The 16,088-nt window shown below is 41.1% G+C and overlaps 1 protein-coding gene across 2 annotated transcripts in view; it reads left to right on the plus strand.

Annotated features, from left to right (window-relative positions):
* PTPRT (protein tyrosine phosphatase receptor type T) overlaps positions 1 to 16,088 on the plus strand; it is a 462,769-nt gene that overhangs the window by 395,494 nt on the left and 51,187 nt on the right. Inside the window, exons 16-18 of one of the 2 annotated variants that reach the window (XM_086474655.1) lie at positions 4,404 to 4,433; positions 11,945 to 11,992; positions 14,210 to 14,358. In XM_086474655.1, coding sequence (XP_086330781.1) covers positions 4,404 to 4,433; positions 11,945 to 11,992; positions 14,210 to 14,358 — 227 coding nt within the window. Of the gene's footprint in view, positions 1 to 4,366; positions 4,434 to 11,944; positions 11,993 to 14,209; positions 14,359 to 16,088 lie in introns of both variants that reach the window. The other variant, XM_086474654.1, reaches the window with a different exon arrangement.

Here is a 16,088-nt window from a genome sequence, read left to right on the forward strand (position 1 = left end):
GGGGAGATCTATCAAGATCGAGCTTTTTCTGACATTTGGTTCTTCTCATGTTTCGGCTGTCATGACTGGTGCAGTGTAAGTTGATAGCTCATACACAGGGAAACAGACAAACCTAGAATCAAAAATACTTGTAATGCAGAGCAAGTTCTAGAGGCTGAAGACTGAGGACCCATTTGCTTGATATGAAAATTCCCAAGCTAGTGCTGCCCTGAGCTGGCCCCCTGACGCGGTGCCCATGTTCTCCTGTGGAACTAGCCTGGTCCTAAAAGCAGTAACATTTAGTGACTTTGGGTGTGCTGTCCCGTGGGCAGAACTTTGCTATAGCTGGCTTTGCCATTGACTCTGTTAACCTGGGCATCTTTCTTCAGAATGAAAATTAGAAAGGAGGTGAGTGGGAGTATTAGAAATATAAATTCTCCCCTTTTTCTTTCTAGAGCTAGAAAACTACATTTTCCTTTGTGTCGTTCCCCCGACCCCCGCAGGGCAAACAGGCCAAATCGCTGCTGTCTGTATCTCTCTTTGCCTGTTTGCTGTCATTTGCAAGGTTACCCACTGGCTTACACACTATTATAAGAAATAAACTGGCTCATCAACTTTAAAATCTTTTCCCATTTAGAAGCTATAACAGTGCAGAAAGAGGTTCTGGAGGCTTGCTCTCTCTAGGTCGGTGTGGCCCACCTCCAGCACTGCTGACAGACCTGCTGATTGTGTGGGTCCTGGGTTTCCCTTGAATGGGCACCAGCAGTCACGTCCGACTGAGGCTTGGAGCTGCATAGGGACAAGTGTTCCCTGAAGATGAACTTAAGCCTGTCAGGCTCATTTCATCTGTAAACTAATGCGGATTGGGACCAGCTTTTATAAAAGGCGAGGCCGCTTTGGACCACAGATTGATTGGAACTTCTGGAGGAGCACAGCTGAAAGCTTGCATTTGTCTGAAAGAACAATTGAACAACAAAGTTCTCTTTCTGTTTGACAAACGGAAACACTAGGGGCTTAAGCTCTTGCATTCAATTTTTGCATTAACCTTACTTTAAAACGAGTTCCCCTTCTCAGTTCACTAAGGCTAATGCCTCAGCGTACAAGACAGCGTAGTCTTGCAGGGCAACAATGCAGAAAATAATTTAATTAGACAAACTTGAGGCATTTTCTTCAAATGGAGCTGGAAAATATCACAGTGACATTTGTTCATGGTCCGGGGCATCGTAGTTCGTTGGTAATAGGCACAATAGTGGATTTCCTGAATGAAGCGTTTTGTTAACCAGTGCAAAGAGCAAAGGAAGGAGCAAGATTAGAAGAGACAGAGGCACTAAGAGAAAGCAGACACTGGTTTGAGATTAGGATTAGGCAGATCATCAGAAGCTGCTTTTTGTTTCTGTGAGATGCACCAAATCAGCGTACTTTCCTGAACTTCTCATATGCAAGGCATGAGCAAGTGTTGCCCGGTTGCTCGTAGTTTCAATAGACCATATTGCAATAACTCCTAGTGACTTGCAAATTTCCAGGGCTGCCAGTGTTTTACAAGGTTTAGTCAGATATGTGAAGATAATTAAGCCAGCCAGAATGTTTTACAGAGTGGAAAAATTGAGTTTGACTTTACCTTTGTTATCTGAAAGTTTTAGCTGAACCCTGGGGTCGCCTAAAGTGTGCTAGAGTTTCTGTATCTGTATATCTGTGTAAAAATCGTGTATACATATATATAAATTTCTGGTTTAAATACAGCTATCTTATAGTATCTAAAATCAAAACCATTAACAAAATTTGTTTTCTGGGTTCTGGGAGCCCACTAGCTACATGAGTTACATGTTTACGGCTCTACTATCATCATATGTATGTGGACACACAAACTGCTGCAATATAATTTAGCCTATTAATTTACAGGTGGTGATCAGTGCCCACAGGAATGCCTTTGCCCACATAAGGCAGTACCACTTCCTTTCATTAATAGATACATACCTTGAAACACCTCATTTTTATTGTATCAAAACATCGCTAATTCTCTAAGGAGCTTGTTTGTTTGTTGTTAACACTTGTTAAATGTTTTTGTGTGATAGAGAATACAGGACGGGTTAGTAAAAACAAACTGAAACAAGAAAAATAAGGTATTTGTAAACTACTTTTCTGGAGAAAATACCCTTTGACTTTCACCCCCAAAAGGATTAGATTCTGGTCAATTCTGATTTCATCTGGACACTTTTCACTCTGGTGTAATGGTGACTTGCATTTCCCTGGAGTGAAGAATGTGACACTTTTCAGGCTTGTCCGTTTGAGTGGACAAAGCCTCTAGTGACCTCTTTAAGTGTAAGACTGAATAAATAGGATCAGACAGCCTGTCATGAGTGCACTGTAAATAAATTCTTTAAACTGCTGTTGGTAGCAAAAAAGAAGATTTGGGGCTATGTAGGGTGTAGGATTAGTTCCTTCTATGAAAACTCAGCTCCTTATTCTGGATTAGGATTTCGGTGGTTACCTTAAACTAATTAAATAAAACCCAGAAGCCTCTTGAGCAGAACATACCCAAGCTATAGGATAGAATTAACAAAGGGATATTTGCACATTCAGTGACCTGTGTCCTTATTTGAGGTGGATGACAGGCAGGGTTTTCAGACTGTGTGATACATTCTGGGATCATATTTTTAGTGATCCGTAACTCTCTGACAACTTTAACAGTCAGTTTTGAAGTATTCTTTAGGAAGTCCTTATTTTAGGTTGTGTATTTCGGGAGAATTTGAGCCAAAATGGCCTGTCCAGTTCCAAAATATAATCCTCCTTTTGTCTCTCTTCCTTTATTTTCTGTCTAAGGAATAACTCTTACTGAGCTTTGCTCTGCAGCCTTGAGGGATACGCAGCTTTTTAATGAGAACCAAGTCTCAAAACCAAGTCTCATGTGATCACATATGTCTGCTGGCCAAGACATGAGAAAAACAGAAAGTACAGCAAGATGTTCAATGGAATAATTACAGTTGATAGCATTGTGTGAAACCTGGCACTGGCCTATCAGAGGGGCTGATTTAAAGGCATAATTTTTGGAGAGGTAGGGGGTTCAGCTGCCTGGGCTCTCATTTTCCACTTCCTCGTGATTTTTCCGTTTGTTTAGAGGTTCAGAGGAACTCAGAATTTCACAGTGAAGTTCAGTGGCAATCACTGCACCTTAACTGGTGCATTGCTATGGCGTGTAGAATTTCTGGGTTTCAGGAGATAGTAGCATGATGTTGAAAATACATTCAGGTGTGCCTTGGAGTGGGTGTCATTCAAATAACTTGGCATATACTGGGAGTCTGGCCAGAATTTCAGGTTTATATCAAGGGCCACCACCAGGCAAAACGTATCCTTTCAGAGTAATCCTCTTGAACAGCTGTAAGTCACTGTCCTTTACCCAGTGTGTGCATAGCAAAGAGGGTGATTGTGGACAGAGAGCAACTGTGCTGAATCTGGTTTCCATGTGTGCCTGTGAAAATTGTGCTCAGAGCAGCAATAAAAGTGAACACTTGAACCCTGCATTTATACTTCTAAGTACTTCCTAGTATTTGTAGTGTCTTCAAGGATGGGATTTTAAAGTTGTGCAATAGGCTGAAAGTTGCATTTCATTGTTTTTCCCAGTCTTGACAATAGCTGCTGCTTTCGAGGCTCCCTTGTGCCTTGCTGTTAATTTGTAATAACCTGTGCTAGATCTGTTGTGAAACAGCCTTTGCAGAGAAGCCCTTTGCCAGTCATGAAAGGGAAGACATCACCTTTTAAGTTAAAACTGATTGCCAAGGCTCGTTTTGTGGCACTGCTCGCAAACGTATCAAAATGTTCTGAAGCGTATTGTTGAAAAACTGTGATAGAAAATGCTTAATCACAGTGACGCAGAAAGCTAATGCATACCCCCAGTGATCATCTATAAATATGGAGTGATGCTTGAATTGTTAATGAACTCTCTGCATTTTAGAGTTTGATGAAGCTTGATTTGTCATTACACAATTTGCTCATTGTCTGATATTTGGAAATTGTGGTGTTCTTACATTGTCGCTTTCCTATTTATTGTTACTATTCATAGCTCTACATATTTCTTTCCATTCCAAAAATCTCAAAGCACTCTACAGGCAAAGGTAAGTCTCATTACCTGTGTTACTGACATGGTAACGTTAAGGAAGAAAGAGGTGAAGGGATTTATTCATAGTGGCACGAGTCGGTAGCAGAAGTGGAAACACAGCCTGCATTTCCTGTCTCCAGTCCAGTATCCATTCCCCACTGACGTATAGCTCCTGAAAAATGTGTGGGAGAATAGTAGCTCAGTACAAAAGGCAGCACGAATACTTTGTATATTGAAAAGAATCCTAGAGTTCATGTAAATCTAATGATGTGTTTTTCTTTTTTTTCTCCTTTTGGATATTTTGTTCATCTGACTGGCCATCCATATTTAGAAGGAATGCATATTCCTACTCCTATTACTTGTAAGTACATGGCTGGGGATGATGTTTCTTGAGCGTGCTCACCCTGTGGTAATTTTGTGCTTGCTTGTATTGTATTTTTTTAAAACACTTTTTTTTTTTACCATTCCATTTATCCTTGTCTTTCCAGCAGCTTGTGTTTTATTTTCTCAGTTTCACACTGTTCTCCCTGTTTTGCCATTGCACCTATAACTGTGCTTGCAAACACATAAATGTCCACAGAGCTGTCAGTTATGGTTTATGGTTCTTCAGATGCTAATGGACAAATACAGTGTGTCCTGACTGCACCTTTTTTAATTGTCCGTTGTGTTTAGCCAGACTGCAGGGAAATTCAGACCTGGAAGTTATTGTTGGGAATTTCTCAGCCTTGGATATAAGCTTTTTAAAAATGTAAGGTTTCTGACAACTAGGACTTGATGTTATCTCAGCAAACATCCCTGTTCCTGGAGTTGCCAGGTTCCGAGTGTCAGTTTAGACCGCTGGATGATGAAGCGGTTCAGCTACTCAGATCTAAATCACCTGTCCAGTCCTAATGACAATGCTGCATAATTAAGGCAGTTGTTAAGGTGCATGAAAATGCTTCACACATCAGTACTTCCAGAGCCATCTGTTGTCTAAAGATTGAGGGGCTGGAAAATAATTGGGGCCAAGCTGTTTCTGCCATGATAATAGTTGTCTGAGGATCAGGAGGACAGGACTGGATCAATGATCTGAGGAAAGAGTCCTGGAGAACTGAGTTGGACGCCTTTGCTGCCACCGGAGGGTTGGGAGGGATGGAGAAGGCGACTGTTCCTGCTGAGAGAAACGGGTCTTCCCTCTCCGTCTCTCAGAAGCAGCAGCTGTATCACTGACCTAAGCCAATCCCCTAAAAGCAGAAACCTAGCAGGCTTCCCAGGGCTCTGACATTGATAAAGTTGTCAAAAGGGCCACATCTGCTTTGCTAGCCCCTCCTAGTCTGCCACCCCTGGCAACCTCCTCCTTTGCCTGTTCCTACAGTTCATCTTTGTCTTGGTTTTGTGATTTTGTCCTGTGGACACATCTGGAAGGTCAGCAAAATGAGCGCATTAGTGTTCTGCCATTTTAGTGGAAGTTGACTTCATGAGTTGATTTACATCTAAGGAACAGGGCAAAGGAGTTAAGTATGAGGATCGCTATGTACCACCTGTCGGAGTGATTTTGCTTCTCAATGACCTATCAGAAAATAATTGGAAGAGGAACCTTCCCCACTAGCTAAGTGCAAGGAGCCTAAAGACACCATAACGAGCCTTGACTTTGCCCAGTTAAATAATTGTAAATGCAGAGTAACTCCATTTCCTCTAGGCTTCACACTGGTTCACTAAGAATGGAATTTGACCTTAAGTAGTCAGGTTTCAAGAGAAGTTCAACTAAATGTTAAAGCAGGAGACTGTTTTAACGTGTAGGTGCTACTAGCTAGTTGCATTTCTTGCTACAACCTTTCCTCCTCTGCACGTTTCTCATGAATTTCAGAAAAGTGCCCTCTGCTCTGTTCTACCGTTTTGGTTTCCTTACAACCGGCCAGCACCATTGCCTGAAAAATTCAGTCCCTAGTTTTCTGTTATAATTTTGTGGTCTTCCAGCAGGCAGTACGTGGTCAGGATGTTCCCTGCCTTATTTTATTTTGAGATCTGTGTATTTAAAAAGATAGATCAACTTCTGAGCCTTATGTGACACCTTTCACAACTGCACAACAACGTTGCTTTAAGTAGTCAGCTGGGGAGTACTCTGGTACCAGGAAAGTGAGGGTATCATTAAGTGATCTCTTTTCTGTCTTGTAATAGCTTCTGTGGATCAATATACTATAAGTTTTTTCTCAGGGAACAGGAGAGTGACTCAGGAAAAGTGAACAGACAAACCTCTGGAGGTCACCCAAGCCTGAGGTTGCAATGAGCTTCAGCAGTAGCAGAAGCAACGCTTTAATAAGAATTAGTAAGGCAGATGTACACCATGGAGCATATCACAATAGAGAAAAGCCAGAGGTATCATCAGGCAAGCTTATGTGTTCATAGCAGCCCACTGAAGCACTCAATGGAAATTTGAGCTCAGGATGCAGAAATCATCTAACTATATCTCCGTAGTTCTGCACCCAATATATTTTTGCAGAGAGCTCATTCTTAGCTCTGTGCTTATGGTATCTCAGGTACCCCATCAAGCGTGAGCTCTGCTAGCTGAAGCATCACAATGGTAGAGGTAACATGGAAATAGTCATCACACAATAAATACGTCCGTTATCGGGCTGTGCATGTCAGCATTTGGTTTCAGATTGACATTTGACCTGTAGCCTGATTTGGCAAAACAAAGCTCTGAAGTGTTATTTTTTTTTTCCCCTGAAGAATACTCAGGATATGAGGAGGGATGTTACAGTAGCGAGGGAAGAATGCAGGAGAATTCATGAAGGAGCATATGATGAAGTTTTATTGAGTTTCGTGTTTCAAGTTTCACATGAAATAGGATGTTTCATTATGATTGCAGAGGAAAATCTTAAATTGCTAAGGACTGTGTAATTCTTAGCCAAAGCTGATAGAACTTGCTACAGCCTCTTATGAGCAGAGAGTTTATTTGAAATATCGTGAAAATAAGAACAGCAGTATGTATATATAGAGATTTTTTAAATAGAATTGGTTTCCATGCTATGACCTTGTATGAATGTTTTAGTCCTGAAGCAAAATTCAGTTGAATGAGTTACCAGTATTGAAAAGCAGGTTCTCAAATAGATCTGCTGGCAGACCTTTAAATACAACCATATGGACTACATCACTTTATTTTTAGTTTCAGCTTCTGGACTTGAAAGTTGTGCTGCTTAGTGTAATTCTTGTCTGCTTTTGGATAATTCCTCTCAACCCTTTGTCATCTACTATACTGGCATTTCTTCTTCGTAGGGACCAAAATCTCCGACTCTTAACTTTTCTAAACAGTTCTTAATAAGAAGTCTATTATAAAGTCACAGAGACTTATATCATGGGTAACTGGTTTTTACAGAGATGGGCCATAAGCACTGTGGTAATCTCTGGACTGGGGTTCTGCCTTCAGCCTGCCTTGTGTTCTACTGCAATCCAGGACTGTAAAATCTGATTCCATAAGATGGTTGAAACCAGTCAAAAATATTGAGCAGCTTTTTTAGCTATTTTGTGCATACGTAGTTATGGGTAAATAGTTATGGGCCTTTTGTATAGCAACACTTCATTAACAACTTCCTACAGCATATAGGAAGGGATGTTATTGTGGCTGAAAGAGACGGCCGTGAAGATCTTTAACATGCTTTAAGTGGAAACACAAACCCAGGAGACCTCTATTTCTAGCTTCCTAAGCCATTGTGCAGGATTGACATAATTTTGTGTACTTCAGTTCACTCAGCATTAAAAGTTAGTTGCTTGTGATTTAGGATCCTTGGACAGAACTTGGTTTTGTGATGGGAAGAGAGGGATACGGAATTAGGAGTTCCTGTCCTGGTGCACTCATTGCCTCACTGTTGCCAGGGTGATGCATGAACCTTTTTGAAGGAGTTACTCTGTATTTACACCAATACAAATGTTGTCTAAGGTTAGTACAGGATTGCTAGTTCTGCCACATTGCATGTAAGTTTAGTGCATATAAGATAAGGTGTGCAATGTAAGATAGCAACCCATCCATGGCTGAAAGGTTTTGTTTCTTTTCCTAGCTGAAGCTGTAAAACACACACAGCAACTCATCTGGCTTAAAGGAGGGTTTGCAGTTAGTGAAGGACCCCTCTTTTGCAACAGTATTTTCAACTGCAACAACCTCTGTCAATGCTTTGTTATTTCCTCACAAGGAAAAGTAATGGAAATGTTTTCTCTGTGTGGGTTGGTTTGGTTTGGTTTGGTTCTTTCTCCTGGGCTGGATAATGGTTGGAGAATGGAATTTAATTAAGAGTGCTGTCAGACCAGAGAAGTATTTCTGGAACCACGTGGATTCATGTATGTGTTACAAGCACTCAGCTTAACGTTATTTATCAGAAAAGGGCACTCAATGGCCAATATGTTGTTTTCTTTCCCCCTGAATTGGCCAGAGTACCGAGGACATGATTGCAATGTAGGAAGCCCCTTCAACTCCCATCATAATTTCCTGCCAATTCTAATTGTTGTGGTGGTTTCAGCCAGGAGTTTCTTAGGAACCAGGAGAGGTTCTTTCAGAGTGTTAAGCTAAATTTATACTTGCATATAATAACAGAGCTTGTGCTGAGTTTATTTCCACTGACTCTAGGACATTTGAAAAGAAAACAAAACCCATTATTTTATTTATAGACATACCTCTGTATAACCACATGCATGCATACATAAATACCTTTATATATTTCCATGGATGGTGGGATCTGCCTGCACAGGTCAGCTTGCTAAATCAGAATTTTAAGAAGAAATTTATTTTCTTATTAGATGCTGGAAAAACAGAATCGTCAGTCAGTTATTCCAGTTTAATGAAAGCAAATTAAAAAAAATATACAATTAAAATCCAGAAAGTAAGTGCAATTTTATTTAGAACATGTCTGTGTGATGATTGCAAGCCTAAGCTTTGCAGAGGGCAATGTTTGCTGGCTGTCTATACCAGCATATACTTATGCTGTATGGCTCTTTTATGCGCCTGTCTTGTCTAAAGTTTATATAGTTGTAAGTAAATGTCCTCCACAAATAGTGATTAAGTCGATCAAGTAAAGCTTACAGAGCACAGCCCTACATTTTTCAAGACCCTGTCTTTGTATACACACGGTACAAAATATTCAGAGCCTCTTTTGACTTATATCCACATCACTTTTTTGCGTCAAGTAATGTTTGCTTTGTAGGTAAAAGTGGTGTGGCTGGTCCTCGCTCTTCGCTTTGCCTATACTCTGGTGAATTCCCTCTGCTCCTGCAATAACCTGCCTTGAGATTGGTTTCACCATGGCAGGCACTAAAAAAAGCACAAGTAAAGCTGTCTCTACGCTTGCCTGTAAGCGGAGGCTTTGCCCTTATAGCAGCTGTAAGAAGCAGTAAGCTGCCTGGGGGCTTAGGCCAGACACTGTCTCTCGGCTCTGCTGAGGTTACGGCCTGGGCAAAGGGGGCACGTGCTGCCCCGCAGCGTGAAGCAGGGCCTCAGCGCCCGAGCAGGAGGGACCCCTCCAGTCAGGCTGCCAGAAGCCTGTGCTGCTCCTAACGCTCGTTCCTCTTGCTCTCTGTGTGAACACCTCTAGTAACTGAGGTTTCGCAGCTCACCTGCCCAGAGCTCGAGCTTCTACTGCATATAGTTTTCCCAAAGTTTAAAATGAACTGCTCTTCCTGTAGCTCAGCCCCATTACTTTTTTCCCAGCCCCTGTAGACAGGGATAGCAGCTTCCCTGTGGTGTCTTTTCGTATGTTTAAAGACCTATTGGCCCTAGTTGATTTTCTTTTCTTTAATCTGAAGATCCCCATTTCCTTTGGCCTTTGCTTGTAGGTCATGTTTTCTAGATTTACCTTTCTTGTTCTGCCTTTGTATGTGTCCCTTTGGCACCCATCTCAGTCAGTCAGAGCAAAAAGATTACCCGTGGCTTGCAGACCGTAGTGCCATGTGTCATCCCTCCCTTATTTTTACACTAGCATGAAACTGCTCTTTCAAATTGAGTTTGTGGTCTACTACAGGTTTAGGGGACAGAGATCCTTTTCAACAGAGCTGCTGTTTAACCAGTGCTCCCAGCTGGGTCTTTGCACAGCTGATCACTGCCTGCCTTAAATTTGTGCAGGTTTCATCATAAATATTATGTGTACTCCTAGCAGGCTGCTGCACACACATATCTAAAAGGAAATGTATTTTACAGCTTCCTTAAGTTCCTCACTGAAAATGAGGGCAATATGCAATTCTTGTGTGTAGGAGGAAATTTCATGTTTAACTTATGTGATCTATACCTAATGTCTAAATTACCTGTGCATGCAAATCTACATTATAGTGTATATAATCTATCCTTGTGAAACATCTAAAATTAAATCTGTCAATGTACATGTACAAGAGCTCTTTAGGAGTGGCAGTTACAGATTTAACATTCATGAATGTAAAATTGATGTAAAAAGTTAGAGATGAGTTTGAAGCCACATTTAAAATACAATGCCTGAAGTTTATCGAGACCTCTGCAAAACAGGAATCTGATCCTGCAGATACTTCTGACAGGAAATGTTGCTTGAGCTTTCTGATTAATGCCCGTGGCAGTAAATAGGTTGTAGTTGATACTAAGTTTGCATTCCTTGAATGTTAAACTGGAACTCCCGCAATTTTAATATAGTGCTTCAGCATTTTATATCTATTCTCTGATAGGAGTAGAAGTTTCAAAAACAGCTGAATCAAATCTCCATCATCTTTTTCTTTTTTTTTTTTCCCCCAAAATTCACACTTCGTTTAAGTTCACTGCCAATAGCTTTTATCCTTGCTTTAGTTGAGTTAGCTTCAACTGCCTGATTATACAGCTGGTTTCATTTTTTTTGTTCTGCTTTGAGCATCTTTCTGTCTCATTCCTCATCTGTGTGTATAGTGCCTGTAAACACCATCTCTTCATTTACAAACCCTCTTGAACTGAAAAGGGCAACCCAATAACCCCCATCTATGGACTCCTGTTTTCTTCTTGGCACATTTTCCTTACAAAACTGGCCATTAATATCACCTTATTCATGTTTTGACATTTCAGTCTCTTCACCCTGTGTTGATTGGATCAGACTCTTCTTCCAAATATGTGCCCGATCCTTTATTTCGTCCCCTTTTCAACTGCATAATGCATGAGACGGAAAGTGTCTTCTCAGTGCCTGGTGACAGACTGTGCTGGGTACGCGCTGGCGGCAGCCTGCAGCCAGCCCGTGATTGACGCTAATGCATTGATAGCAGTTTCATCTGGGTGTTGCCGTTGTTGTGTTTAGGGGAGGCTGGTCAGTAAAGAGAGCAGGAGCTGTGTCACTGATGCAGCTTGTCAGTAATTCACAGAGATCTCTCGAAGTGCCCTATTTTTGGAAACAGCATTTCCAGATAAATGCTTTTCCAATTCCAAAGGCATTTTAACATGCTGGGAAATAAACCTCTACCTAGCTGTGGGTTTAAGTCACATCCCTAACATTGTAGAAAGTGCTAGTCATTTGATTTTATAATCCTTTCTATGAATTATAATGATGGTAAGGACCAAATAGGCTTAGTCCTGTGCTGTCACTCTATCCAGACACGTAACAGAGGCAGAAAAGGCACATTTAGAAACCAAGAGTCCCTTGATGTGTCTGGCAAGCTTAGCTCCAAAATCCTCAAAGGAGATCTGTCTTCCTTTTCCCTCTAAATTTAGATGAAGAATTTTTACATTCTTGGAGTAGAGAGGGAGAAAGGTGGAAACTGGTAACACGCTGTTGAAAGAAAATGGTAGCGTTTTCGGATGCAGAACGATTTTCTGTGTGGCTCCTTTCTGAACGTGCGTAAGCGTTAGCTGGTCCACCTGCGAGCAGCCTGGTTTGTGTGTGCGAGGTAGATTGAGAACTTTAAACTCATGTCACCTTTTCTTTTTAGGCATTCAAGCCAATGTTTTAGGGGCCTCTCTGTCTTCTACAGGACCAGGTAGAACTGCTTTGCATAGGGCTTTTGTAAGCAGGCCTTTGGGGACTAATGGGCTTGGGTTTGGGGTTATTTTTTCCTGCCTGGCACATGCAGAAATGTTATTGCTTATTCACTGAAAGAGAAAACAAGTTTGCCAGTTCCGGCTCTTTGTAGCTTGTTGGCATCTCTGAAAAGATACCGGGCAATGGGATTTATGGATAATTATCGCCACGAATAATTTAATCTGGATTTAATAAGGAAGTCACCCTTTTTGACTCACCATTTTTAACCGCCAGTAGTGGTTGTCTGTAATGGCTCACCCCAGCAGTCCAGAGTGCTTGTTATTAAGGACTTCGGCATTTTGGATTAGTGTTTCCCACTGAGAAATTTTAAGTCCTGTTGCCAAAGAATTCATGTAGCCATGTATGATTAGCAAATCTAAAGGATTAAAATAACTGCCTAGCAGGGTTAATACACTTCAAGACTATTGTTGTTACCTCAGGTACCACAGCACAAAAAAAAGGGGGCTCCCATGGCTGCAGCTCATAGTTAATAAATCTGACTGTGCTAACATTGCTGAACACTGGAAGCAAAGCTTTTAACATCATTAAACACCAGCTTTTTGCTTCATCACTCAAGGACAGTTCCTCTGTTTGCATCTTCATCCGCAGAAGTGGATACACCGTGGAGATTTTGTGAGATCTAAATATACACTCTGTAATTATGTACCAAATTTGAATAGCTGTGGGTCTGAATTGAAACCACTAACCATAAAAGCCTGAACCTCAACTGGTTGAGCAGATGAAACAGATGTATTTGTTCAAAAGTTTGCATCAAACGTTGGACGCTTCTCCATAAATCTGTGCTCTCCTGGTCTGGATTATCAGCTTGCATTAAAATAGCCATTTCCCACACACATAGGCAAAGGTTTTAGTTCTCTTTGACCCTTCCTTGCAGATGAGTGTAACTGGCCTAGCGACCTATCCCGCAAAGGTCTGGGCTCAGCTGCGTGCTTGAACTTGCTTGTAAATTCCACTCTGACATGTGCTGTGAATAAATAAAACCTGTTGGAATACGTTGCAAGGAATATCCTTTTAAGAATCTAATGAAGTTTAAAAGTTGGGTAGTACTTACCATAAGCATGTCATTTTAGTGAAGAAAAACCTCTTTGCAAAATGATTTCGTTGTTAGGATTTTTTTTTTTCTTTGAGTTGGAGGAAAAAAGAAAACTAAAGCTCCTTCTTACCATAATCTGTTTTTCTCCCTTTTATTTTGTTTTATTTTCTTATCTGTGGAAGTCGTGTAAGCAAAGTTCTTTGCCGGTGCTAGGGATTTGTGTGATATTTTTGCAAGGTGTGGATTGTAGAATGTCACACATTCATTTTTAAACAGTTTTGCTCTCTGATACGAATGAAGCACAGGGCAGTCAAATGTCAATGGAAGCTTAGCAGCTCACTTTTCCTGTTTCTCTCCATTTTCTTATTATTGGCTGTGTTTGCAAAAGAGGAGGCTCTTCTGTTCTTGGCTTTGTTAGTGTTTTCAGAGCAGGCAGTGTTTCTGCTTTTGCCAATGTTTTTGACATCTCCTCAAAATAAGAAAGGACCCCTATTCCCAGAACAGAGGCATATTTGGACATTTCTAAAATAACCTTTAATTTGCCCCACCCTTCACTGACTGTCGATCCTCAGTGCAGTTTGGGTGTGCATCAAAATTTAGTAGAGGCTGGTGTCCTCATTGCTTTGCTTGGGGACAGGACAGGACAAAACTCCTGCTCCAGCTCTCAGGCTGCACAGAGTCAGCTCGCACTCTCCACCGGAGAACTCAAAGAAAATCCCCGGTGCAGGTGTCTCCCATTTACCTTCTAGTGAGCAGTTCTGATCGCTGCCCTCGTCCCGTGCCTTCTGCTCTTCCTGGAGCGGCTGACCCCCGCTCCAGGGGCTTTACCTATGCCACCCTCTTCAAGGATGACGTAGCACTCCTACTGCTGGGGTGATGCAGGTTTGTGCAAGATAGGCTACTGGGAGGGACAGCTAAGCTCAAAGACTGGTATCACTATATTTATTGTGCTCCACAACACTTACATTAAAAAGTTGTGGGGTTTCCTCTCGTGCGGTTTGTCACATGCCCTGCATGTCTGACCAAGTGGGATAATCGTGGTTTTCAAAATACTTTGTCATTGCCTTGTTTTTAATGAGGGAAAACTGACCTTGATTTCTCCCCTCTTCAAAATACCTAAAGGAAGCTAGCCAAGAAGCAGAAGGAGACTCAGACCAGCACGCAGAGGGAGATGGGGCCTGTGGCTACTTCTGACAAGACCTCTACCAAACTCAGTGCTGTTCACAATGAAGAAGCTTTTTCTTCCAGCTGCCAAGATGTTAATGGATTCAGTAAGTTTAACTTGCTTGCAATGGATATGTCCCCCTTGGAGAGCTCTAGGTTCTTAAAAGGACCTATTCCTATGGGCACAATATTGCGGAGCTAGGCATGACAGTAATAGAGATCATTGCAAAAGCTTGATAGAAACCGGTTGTCTGAAATGTCTCTGACACTGCCCCTATTTTAACTGTCAGATAGGTGGAGATCATTCCTTCTGACTCTAAATCTACTGAGAATAATTTATAAAGTCTGTTCTAATAACTACATCAGACAGTCAAAAAGGCACATGTTTATTTGTTCATCAGAAATATTTTTTCCTTTGTGAATAGAAGAGACGAATCAAATCACTTAGCTGACTTGTAGGATGAAATAACATTTTCTGTATGAAATTGTTATGAAAGAAAGCATAGTCTCCTGGTTAGAGAACTGGAATGGAAAGACAGCTTTTCTTCTTTTGTCTGTGTCTTTGGTTTATTCTTCACACGGGTTCAGTAAAACTGATCTTCGTTAATACTTGTAAACCACTCAGACCTCTGTAGCTGGAAGAGTTTTGTGGGTAAAGCAGCACGAAGTCATACTTTAGCCTCGCTAGATCCAGTTTGAGTGCATGGTGGACTGCATGGTTGATTTGTAAACTTTTCCGTATTAAATAAATTTTAACTTAGACTCTATGGCACTGTCACTCCTTCTTTTGACACTTAGCCTGGTAGTTTGAACAGGGAACAGCTCTGAAACACATGTACTAAAACTCTTTTGTCTGTCTTAAACATCTTTAGCAAAGTGTTTTTTCTCCTAATTACTGACATAGAAGTGCTTATGTACAAAATGTGTTTTGTCATTGAAACCTTCCTTTGTAATCTCAGATTGAGTGGGACAGGCTGAGTGAATTCTTCTTTTCCCTCTGTCTGTAGGTCATGTCAAATTCCATCTGCGTGTGTTGCCACTCTGTGTAACATACCCGTGAGATGGATAAGTCGGTGTTTGGGACCGTCAAGGCTAGCAGTGAACTCTTCTCTCTGATTCTAAATTGACTTGAGTCAAGATCCAATTTTCTCAGGTGCTGAGTAGCTGTATGTCCTAAAGAGGCAGCAGGAGTTGTCAGAGGTTCATATCTTTGAAAGACAGGGTAGCAGAGGACAGCATTGTAGCAGACATCCTAGGAACAGAAAAGGTAGCTTGTTTAAAATGTGTGGGGAAAGTGAAGTTTTTAACACTTTCTTCAGCATCTGGGTTTTTAAAAGTTTGGGAATTTTTGCCCAACCAGAAAATAAGAGAAGAGACGAGCTTGAAATGGTGACCTTATTTTTTTTTTTCCCTCTTGGTATTTTGAGAGCTAATTAAAACAGCTGAGTCATTTACTTGAAATGGCAACTATAGAAAATACATTGTATCTAATTTTGTAAAAAAACATCCCTCCAGGTTTTCTTTTTTTTTTTTTTTTTTTAAATCAGTTAGTCCTTTGCTTGTCTGACATCACTGCAGATTTTATCACTGCCTCCCTCTGTCACACAGCCTGGGTCAAATCATGGGCCGATTCTTTTCTTTTTTTTTCCTCTTTACATCCATGAGAAACAATGACCAGTAAGCCTTCATGATTTCTCCAGGTTTTTTACTGCCAAGCCCAGGATGCTGAGGTGTTGGAGGTAAGTTCTCTTCTGTGCAGTTGTGTGCACATGCGGATACAGGAATTCTATGGGTAAAAGACTTTCTTTGAAAAGAATCTTAATAGATTTCAATACTT

Source organism: Leptosomus discolor, chromosome 17 (genome assembly GCF_034619465.1).
Source record: "Leptosomus discolor isolate bLepDis1 chromosome 17, bLepDis1.hap2, whole genome shotgun sequence".
In the NCBI taxonomy this organism is placed as follows: Eukaryota; Metazoa; Chordata; class Aves; order Leptosomiformes; family Leptosomidae; genus Leptosomus; species Leptosomus discolor.